Below are 10,529 nucleotides of genomic sequence, written 5' to 3' on the forward strand. Positions count from 1 at the left end.
GTAACCTTAGGCAAATCACATAGCACCTCTGTGCCTCAATTTTCTCATCTGTAAAATGGGGGTAGTGATAATATAGTACCTTCCTAGAGAGTTGCTTTGAGGATCAGATGGGGTCATGTATGTACTATGCTGAGTGTGACTTGTTGCTGTTATTGTCATTCCAATGAAACACCCAAACTGGTAGCAGAATGAGACATGAAGGATGACATCCTGGCCTTTATGTGTTATGCAATATTTAATACATCCCAATATTTCATAGCTTCTCTTCCTTCTTTTTAAACAAAATCACTGTAATTGTACACTCAGTCAGCGTGAGAAAAAGTCTAAGTCTTAAATTTGAGAGTCGTTTGTTCTCCATCTTTTATTCAAGGCATTAATTTCTGTCTCAAAGTATTTACAGCTGGACCAGATTGGTTGCTGGCCCTTACATATCTTTCGCTTCTAAATCCATCTCCTTTGATAACCACTTCTGAAAATGCTATACCTTTTCTTCCCTGCAGGTAGAGTCCTGATTAGGGCCAATTTTTATAAAGCACAAGATCCTCAGTTAGACTGTAAGCCCTCTTAAAGCAGATGCTGTGATTTCTACCTTTCAGTAGCCTGAGCACCCAGGAAGTTGCCCAGTGTAAAGTAGGAAATAAAAACTGTAGATGATGGTGGTGATGATGATGATGGTGATGTTGGTGATGTTGGTGATGATGGTGATGGTAACAGAGGTGATGATGTTGCTGATGATGAAGATAATGATAGTACCCCAAGTTCTCATCCTTAGTTTCCCTATCCACTGAACTTCTGGGGGGCAACAGAGGGTAGAGAAGAGAATATAGGGCTCCAAAGCCGGACGGACTGTGGTTCAAATCCTAGTTCTATCACTGACTAGTTGTATAGCCTCAAATAAACAAACAAACAAACAATACTGTAATTTTTTAAGTAACTTATTAGCACTGTTCTCTCTTTCCCCTCCCATTTTTGCTTACAGCTCCTGGCAGAATGATCTCTTCCCCAAGCTATCCCTTTTGTAAAACTTTCTACTACTACACACCAAGAGTTAGGATGGGCTTCCTTTCCTGCCTTGAAGTCCTTGGTGCCCCCACCTTGTCACTTCCAACCTCTTCGATTTTTCCTTCACTCACCAGGAAAGTTTATTCCATGCCATGTTTATTTTTAAATATCTTCCTTTGATTTTTCTTTTCAGGCAATACCACATTCACCTCCTTCCCCTAAGATCCCTAACTCTCTTTCTGCCTTTATTCACAGTTGCTGAATCCCTATTCTCTGATAATTTTCCTAACTGGAAGACTTTATCATTTCCTCCGAAATGCCAGACATGACTTCCATTTTCTCAGAATGCCAAAAACCACACAATTGTTTTGCCTTTAACAGACAAATACTGTAGATATTTGTTAAATGTTAGTTCAGCTGCATTAAGTCTGTGTGTGTATATATATATATATATATACACACACACATATATATATGAGTGCTAAAGAGGAGAGATTATCTCATCCACTTTGTACTACATTGAGTGTAGCAAGATATATACAGATAACTTATAAACTTATGATTGTGATGATGCCTTGAGCATGGGAAAAAATTAAGTATCTTTAGCTCTGACACGAATCATGTCTTTCCATCTTTGATTACAAAATAGTGACATACACCCACCTATCACACAAAAGTTCAAATACTCATTAACATCTTTAAATACCAGGAAAAAATGGTGGCTATTTCACGTTGAAATCTTTATATGATAGCTGATGTCATGCCATATCCAGTTTATTTTTTTATTATGTTATGTTAATCACCATACATTACATCATTAGTTTTTGATGTAGTGTTCCATGATGCGATATCTAGTTTAAAGTACTTATTCCAGTAAGGCTGTGAAATGTTGAAGACAAGAGGGGCAGGTGGAGGAAAGGAAAGAAAGAGGGAGAAAACATAAAAATATCTTTTAAAATTCTGAGTAAATGATTCTGTGAATAGTGGCATTTAATGAGAGAAATTTCACACACACAAATCGTGAATGGTGCTTTTGAATTTTAAAAAGCATCTTTGTTTTGCACATTTCTGAAAATATCTCCGGCTTGATTGAAGTTTCTTTCTGACTTTATGCCCAAAATATTAACACCCTATTACATGTAATAATACCATGTCTATTCTCCCTGTCTAATAACAACCACATTTTTTAGACAAATCATGTTTATAAAAGCAAGGATTCATTTTTTTTTCATAAACTTCCAAATGTAGGAAAGTATAATGCTCTTGAAAGCTCTACCCTTATTCCAAGAATACAGCCACTTCTCAAAATATTTTTAGAATTCTTCTTTGTAATCATCTTGGGTTGTGAGCCACATAGGAAAGCCAATCTTGTTACTTTATAGGGCTCTCATTTTTGTATACATAAAAAAAAGTGGCATTACTCACCTGATTCAATCAACTTGACTTCAAATTACATTTTTGGCTGCATTTAAAATTCAAATTTACCTCAAAAGGCAAGATTTTCTACTATGAAAGTTTTTTTTATATATATATGAAAATACTCTGAGAACAGCATCCCCCAAATGATTAGAAACAAAAGTAGCAGGTGAGGGTAAGGGGAAAGCTTTAAAGCTTCCCAAGGCAGATAGTTTTGGCGGTAGAATGAGGGGCATTAATTTTTAAAGTATAATCTTGGAATATGTTTTTAAACAGCCACATTTCTTTATGTTCATACTTCTCCTTGCCCTTCAGATGGTTGATTTTCTGTTAGTAAGACACAATTTCAAAATCCTAAAATGGTTTAAAATGGGATATGAATATAAAATTTCCCACAAAGGTTACAGGGACATGGGGTGGGAGGAAGTGCACCAAAGTGTGTAAAGATAAGAATTTTTCGTTTCTAACCTGAGCACCCAAAGCATGTGTAAAAGGTGCGAGTTCCAACAATCTCCAGTTTTGTTGGATGCTGGTGATTTGGAGGGGCCTTCAAGTAATTCTGAAGGTCTCCATTCTTTCCTGAAACGCTATGTATTTGAACAAATCCTGGTTACATTCAATGATTTTGTTTGTTCGTTTCACAGTGTGATTCCTGTAATATGAGCTTATCAGTAATTGTGAATTCTATTTTTGTCATTTTTGGCACTTACAGTTCACAATGCTTGGTTGTGTGGTTTGATACTGTTTTAATTTTTGCATTTTACATTTGGCACTTATGAAGAAGGGCACATTGTCTTGTACGTCGTTTTGGGGGAAGTGGTAAGCCTCCCCCTCCGTCTCTTTTTTTAAACGTCTGGCTTTATGAAATACACGATTCTCCCCGGAATCCTGCATCATTAAAGGAGCAGGTGAAAATTTGCCTTCACAAGCTATGCATCCTGGGGCCCTTCTTAGAGGCTGGTATCCCCCGCTTGGGATTTAGGTTGTTTGACCGCTGCTGTCACAGGCCCTGGGGGCCCCTCCCTGCAGAAAAGCACAACTGGATTTTTTCGGGCCCACATGGCCACATCCCCTCCCATCCCGCTGGCCCGGTTGGAAGAAGACATCCTGCTGCAGGCTCCCAGCCGGTTGGCATAGCGGTTTCGAAGGCGACTGCGGCTTCTGGCCTGCAGCCGGGGGCCCTGGCTGGGCAGGAAGGCGTCCACGTTCCTAGGCCGGTAGCCCTCTTCCCGGTTGCGTCCCAGGAGCATCGAAATGTTGGGGTTGCGAATGGCATAGATGACAGGGTTGATGGCCCCATTGGCCCAGGTCAACCAGACAGCCACCACGTTGAGGAGCGAGGGGGCTTGCGTGGCCTGGGCCTGCCGGGCCGCGGCCAGCAGCACCAGGAAGCAGTAGGGCCCCCAGCAGCCGATGACGAAGACGATCATGATCAGCACGGTGGTGGCCGTGCGCACCTCGCTGAAGAAGCGCAGCACGCGCGCGTACGTGGTCAGGGGCCGCACGCGCACGTCGCACAGGCGCACCGTCTTGCAGATGTGGTAGTGGCAGAAGCACATGAGCAGGAAGGGCAGCAGGTAGCAGGCCACCACCAGCCCCACGCTGTAGGCCGCGCCCAGCTGCGCGGGGTCCGGGGACGTCCGGTACAGGCAGCCGTGGAAGCTCTGTGCCGCCGGGGGCTCGCGGGGCGCGCGGAGCAGCTCCCAGGGCAAGGAGAAGCCCAGGGCCGCCAGCCAGGCGCCGGCCAGCAGCTGCAGGGCCCGGCGGCGGCCGATCTTCTCCCGCGGCGGCCGCACGATGGCGCAGTAGCGGTCCAGCGAGATGAGGGCCACGCTGAGCGTGGACACGATGCCGAAGCACGAGCTGAAGAAGCGGCTGGCGGCGCAGAAGCCGCGCCAGGGCCCCGCGGCCGGGGAGGCGGCGGCGGCGGCGGCGGCGGGGGCCGAGCCCCCCGGCGGCGTGAAGAGGTCCAGGAAGGCGGCGGGCAGGCAGAGCAGCGCCGTGAGCAGATCCGACAGGGACAGGGACAGGATGAAGGCGTTGGTGACGGTGCGGAGCTGCCGGTGCTTCACGATCACCCCCATCACCGCGCAGTTGCCCAAGCTAGACAGCAGAAAGATGAGCAGGAGCACGAGCGCCTGGGCCGCCACCGCCGCCCCGTGCGACAGCAGCGGCGCCGCCTCGGGTCCCTGCGGCGGCCTCCCCGCCGCCCCCGCCGCCCGGGGCCCGCCCAGGCCGCCGCCAGCCGAGGCGCCAGTGCTGTCGCCCCCGCTCCCGTCGCTCTGGTTCCCCAGCGCCGCGGCCGCCGCGGTCGCCACGGTGCCGAAGGAGAGCACGGCCGCCGCCGTCGCGGTGGAGGAAGTCCCGCCAGGTGCGGCGGCCGCGGAGGGGGCTCCGGGGTGTGGGCTGCCCAACGAGGCCATTCTCGCTGGCGGGCGGACCGGCGGCGGCGGCTGCTCCTCCATCGGGCCCCGCGGCGGCTGCGGCTGTGTTCATCCCGCACCGGGGGAGGCGGCCGCAAGCCCGAGCGGGGGGGGTGGGGTGGCTCGGGCTGGGGTGAGAAGCCTCTGCCGGGAGTCGGGCTCTGCGGGAGGGGTGGCCGTCGCCCCGGACCCCGCGGATTCTTTGACGTGGGGTCCAGACGTTGCCGAGGGAACGGTGTTTACGCAGGAGCGCGGGGCGGGACGCCGACCCAGTACCCTCCGAAGAGCCGGCCCACATCAACTCTCCCCGAGGTTATCCAGCCAAGGGGTCTGGGCTTCAGAGGGGGTCAGGTCGACCCCCTCGGGGACCACATTTATATGAGGGCCAGGAAAAGCGGGGCCGGCCGTCATAGAAATGACCAAATTCAACAAGGGTTCACTCTCAAGCTGCCTTGTTGGATACAAATGTCCTACAGGGAGGCCTTGGTTGTGCTTCCTGTTGACGTTTCTGGCACATGCAGGTAGGAAAGGGATCTAGAACCTGAAGTGAAAAACAGTCCAAATCCGGAGATTTAAACTTTAGGGGCAGAATAATATGAACCAGGTATTCTCAAACTTGAGCATGCAACAGAATCAGGTAGAGGGCTTGTTAAAACACAAGTGACTGGGCCCAACCCGAGTTTCAGATTCCGTAGATCTAGGGTCCTGTCGCAGAATTTGGATTTCTAACAAGTTCGTAGGTAGTGATGATATTGCTGGACCGCACTTTGAGAACCACTGAGGTAGTGAGCTTATTAAAATGCACATTCACTGGCTGACTCCTAGGATTACTGAGGATGGGCCCATGAATCTAAACCCCACAGATCTGATACAGGCGCTCTGAGGAGCTAGGATATGGATCTTGGAGGCAGCATGTCATCGTATTTTCAAGGGCCTAGACCTCAGGACCATAACGGGTTCACACATGGCGGGGGGCAGGGAGGCGGAGGAGGGGTAGGGAACAATTGGCATCCTTCCTCAGTTCTCTGGAATGTAGTGTGTTTTGAGTCTCAAGTGCTACCAGCCAGGGAGTCACCACTGATGCAGCTCCAGGTATCTGGCTGGGAGATTCAGGAACAGAGAGGTCCCTCCTGCCCAGGGAAGCTGCATCTCAGGTTCCTGAGCAGAGCCTCTAATGGGGGGAAATGTGATAAATCCTTAGGTTCTTTAAAACCACGGTTTTCAAAGTGTGGACCCTACACCAGCAGCATTAGCATTACCTGGGACCTTGTTAGAAATGCAGATTCTCAGGCCCTACCCCAAATCTACTGAATCTGAAATCCAGGGGTGGGGCCCAGCCACACACCCTGCAAGTGATTCCGATGCACAGTATAGTTTGAGAAACACTGCTCTAAAGAATGACCAGTGTAGTTGCAGATCTTAGAATCACTGATATTAGTGCTTTGGATGCTTATTTCAGTGAGGAAAAATATCGTACTGGAAATTTGCAGTGTAAATAGAAGTTTATTTAAGGTGGTAAATTAATGCATTATAGGAATGCATTATTAGATGTTTAGCAGTAGCTCTAGCCTCTACCCACAACATGCTAGTAGTGACAACTAAAAATGTTCCTGGAGGGAGGCAGGATGACCACAACTGAGAACCACTGAAGTAAGACAAAAATATAGAATAGATGAATTTATTTAGCAAATCTCTGTGCTAGGTTTTCAGAGATAACAAATAAGGATCTCAGCCCAAAGAAGCTTACAGTTTTAGGCAAACACAAATATAGTACAATATCATTAGTGTTGTTTAAAAATATAATGAAATTCTATAGAGGTGACTGACTCTTCCTAGGGTAGCTGATGAAGACTTCACACAAGCGGTGACATTGGACTCTCCAAAAAGAGAAGACAGGGAAGGACATCTGATTCCTGTGCAAAGTCTGAAGGTCAGTGCCTAAGTCCTTGACTCTTGGGTACTGGTGAGTGAGGTTAGGGAGTGAAGAGAGAAATAAATGATAAAATGATAAATGATAAAAGTTGACTGGGGCACTCTTATGAAGGCCTCACATGCCATGTTACAGAGATTGAACTGCATCAGGAGCAGATGGGGTAATGGCACTAGTCATTGAAGGAGTTGAAGCATGGGAAGGCAGTGATCAGGTATGGCTCAGGAAGATAAGAGTGACCTCACACTCTCCTGGTTTTCTGCCTGCCTTGTTTGCCTCAGTGTCCCCTGCATGTTCACCCCCATCATCTGCCTCTAAATGCTAGAGTCCATCGAGGCCTAGTCCTCAGCAGCTCTGAACTTCCTCCCTCAATTCACTCACACCCAGAGCTTTGAAAACTATATATTCATAGCTCCATATTATATCTCCAGCCTCAAGCCCTATTCCGTGTTACTTGGCATCTCCCCTGAATGTGCAAAAGCAGCTCAAACTCAACATGACCAAAATGGAATTCATGATCCACTATTCCTAAAAACCCTTGGTCCTCAACCTCTTGTATCTCAGAAAATGGCACTATCTTCCATCTAGCTTATAAGGCGAAAACTTAGGCTTCTTTCTAGATTAATTCCTCTTCCTCACCACCAGCCCATGTCCAATTTTTCACCAAGACTTAGGGATTTTACTTGTTAAGTATCTTTCTACCCATTCACTTCCTCCATCCCTTCATCCTCCACCTGAATCTTAGCTCTCAACCTCTCTTCTTTAAACTACTGCTGCCACTCTGAACTGGTCTCTCCGCATCCAGCCCCTACTCTACACTGTAGGCAGAATGCCTTTCAACAAAATAAATTTGGTCATGCCAGTCACTTACTTAAACCCCTCTAATGACTTTCTCCTTTTAATTTAGGATAAGGACCCCAATCCTTAATATTTCCTACAAGGCACTGCGTGAGCCAACATCTGCTTCCTTTCTGGTCTCATTTGGGGCCCCGTTCCTTCTTTTTGCCTCAGTCTAGTCACACTGGCCTTTTGTGAGTTTTTTAAACCGCCCCTCATAGGGCATTTGCACATGCTGTCCCCTCTGCCTAGAGAGCTCCATTCCCTCGCTTTCCCTGCATTCCCTTGCATCCCTGTCTCCACATGAATGTTAGTCTGTCAGAGGAAGCCTTCCTCGGCTTATAGCACATCAGCACTGTCTATAATTACGTTTTTGTGATGAATCATTACCTGCCTCCCACTGTAGACTGTAGGCTTTGTGAAGACTAGAACTTTGTCTGGTTGGCATGTTATTAGATCCTTAAGACTTAGCAGTTTTTGATACACAAAACCTATTTTTGAGTGACCATGGGAGGAGAATCTGGCAACCAGGAGACCAGTTAAGAAAAGGCATTGTAATAGCCCAGAGGAGAAATGAAAAGAGTCTGAATTAAGGCTTAGTGAAGAAGAAGAGATTTTAAGGAAGTAATATATGGATTGGGGTCTTTGGATATAAACAATATCCTGTCTCACTTAAGCAAAAAAGGGATTTATTGGAGGGATAGGGGGAGTTCACATTACAGAAGGATAATCTAACAGCTAGCCCCAAGAACAAGAGGAGTCAGGGCAGAGATAGCAGGTCGAGAAGCAGAAACTAATGGAGGGTGATCTCTTTAAAGCGCTATTGGAGTAAGTCCACTTCAGCCATTTTTCAGACCTTATGTCATTTCTCTCAAGATCCCAGGTCCAGGGAGAGAGAGTCTGGCAGTCCCAGCAAGGTTGCGTGCAGGGGACGGATAGTTTTCCACAGGAAAAGGTGAGTGTTGTTGATAAAGGGAGGAGAAAGGAATGATGCCAGCCGAATCCACAGACATCCGCCTCAGGAGCATCAACAGACAAGATGAAAGGGCATGAACAAGAAGCCAAGGATAAATCGCAGGTTCCCAGCTTGCAGGATGGTGGTCCTATTCATCAGGTTAGAGAATAGAGGAGGAGTATTCTAGGGGGCGGATGAGTCTGACTTGCCCACCAAGTAGTTGACCTGCAGTATGGCTCTGAACCTTAGGACTTAGGGATTTGGAAGTTTTCAGCCTCTCTCTACAAGAGAGAAAAGCATGAGCATGGATGTGATGAGTAGGGACAGGGTATTGAGTGAAGAGAGAGAAGAACCACGGGTGGAATGCTAGGGAGTAGAAAAAATTAAGAAGCAGGTAAAGGGAAAAAAGCCAGGCAGGTTAGAGTGACATATTTAATGAGGCACACTGGCCAGTTGAGAAGTCAGCGGTCTTGTGTTTTTGGTTTTCATTTTGTTTTGCTTTTCAAAGTAAGGTAATTTCCTCAGCCTCTTCTGAAGAAGGAAAGTTGCTGTGACCGTGAGGTCACCTCGTGGCCGAGAGCTCATAGGCTCCTTATGTATTTTAGAGCAAAAAGGAGAAGGCTCACTGTAAAGCCCGGACCCAAATGGGTAACTGAAAGAGATTGTTTAGAAAGTTTTGCTACTCAAATGCAGTCCTACTAGTCGCATCAGCATCACCTGGGAGCCTGCTAGAACTGCCCCACCCCATACCTAATAAATGAGAATCTGCAGCTTAAGATCCCCAGGTATTCATACACACACGTATGAGAAACATTGTCCTAAAGAGGGATGGTATGGAATTTGTGGGTTTTAGGAGTTGAAGAGAAGGGTGCCCCAACTCTTACGGAGTCTAGAGGACTTGGAGCCAAACTCATTGCAACTTCATGGTGAAGAGGAAATGGCCCTGGGCCCACACAATTGCAGCACTGGTGGGTACTAATGGGGACTGAGCACTAAGCTCGTGACCTTGAGAGCTTCCGTGAGTGTCTCTATGGCTGACCCAGCACCAAGGGCATGTAGATACTTGCTCTAACATGAACCACACTTGGCTGCCAGGACTCCGCAGCAGCATCCACTGTGGATTGCATAAACCCTCAGGGGGCTGTTAGATCTGGCAGTTAGATCAAGCATGATTTCCAACAAATAATGACGTAGAAACCAAATGACAATAGTCAAATAACAAATGGGAAGACGAGAAAATGTACCCAATGAACAGAGAGTCAGGAATATAGAAATTTGACTACAAAGAGAAGGAAACAGGGGTGACAGCAAGCTAGAGAAGGAAGGCAGACAAAGGATGTTTGCATCATTTTGTTTATGATGAGCACATTTAAGTATCTAGAGCTAAGAGATCAGTGAGGGAAAGGAGGTTGGCTTGAAAGAAGTTAGTTAATGAGACAAAACACTTACCAAGGATGGTAAGGGATAGTTGTGAGCAATATTTAGAAGGTAGCCTCAGCGGGGCTTTGTGACTGGTTAAGACACATGGAGGTGGGGGGGCGGGTAGTTAATTTCCCTAGTGTTGACGCCAGGAGAGGCGGTGAAGTACAGAAGGGGTGAATATTACTGCAAGGGTTTGGCTCTGGTTTGGATTAGAATTTAGGAAGATATAGGCAATGCCTACTTTTTAATGTAGATAAGTTAATATGACTTGTGAAATTTGGAGAGAAAATAGTAGTTCTATTCTCATTTAATTAATTAATTAATTTAAAAAGATTTTATTTATTTCTTTGACAGTGAGAGAGGGAGCACAAGCAGGGGGAGTGGGAGAGGGAGAAGCAGGCTCCCCACTGAGCTGGGAGCCTGATGCAGGGCTCCATCCCAGGACCCTAGGATCATGACCTGAGCCAAAGGCAGATGCTTAACTGAGACACCCAGGCACCCCTCTATTTTCATTTTAAAAAGAAAGTACAGCAAATCTCTCTAA

At 46.9% G+C, this 10,529-nt stretch overlaps 1 protein-coding gene across 1 annotated transcript; it reads right to left on the minus strand.

The window, feature by feature from the left end:
* Positions 1 to 1,575: 1,575 nt before the first annotated feature.
* Positions 1,576 to 10,311, minus strand: GPR135 (G protein-coupled receptor 135). Its single transcript, XM_032405217.1, has one exon. The coding sequence runs from the start codon at positions 4,881 to 4,883 to the stop codon at positions 3,369 to 3,371; it is 1,515 nt and encodes a 504-aa protein (XP_032261108.1). The 5' UTR covers positions 4,884 to 10,311; the 3' UTR covers positions 1,576 to 3,368.
* Positions 10,312 to 10,529: the final 218 nt, after the last annotated feature.

The sequence above is a fragment of the Phoca vitulina genome, unplaced genomic scaffold (assembly GCF_004348235.1).
Source record: "Phoca vitulina isolate PV1807 unplaced genomic scaffold, GSC_HSeal_1.0 scaffold7, whole genome shotgun sequence".
In the NCBI taxonomy this organism is placed as follows: domain Eukaryota; kingdom Metazoa; phylum Chordata; class Mammalia; order Carnivora; family Phocidae; genus Phoca; species Phoca vitulina.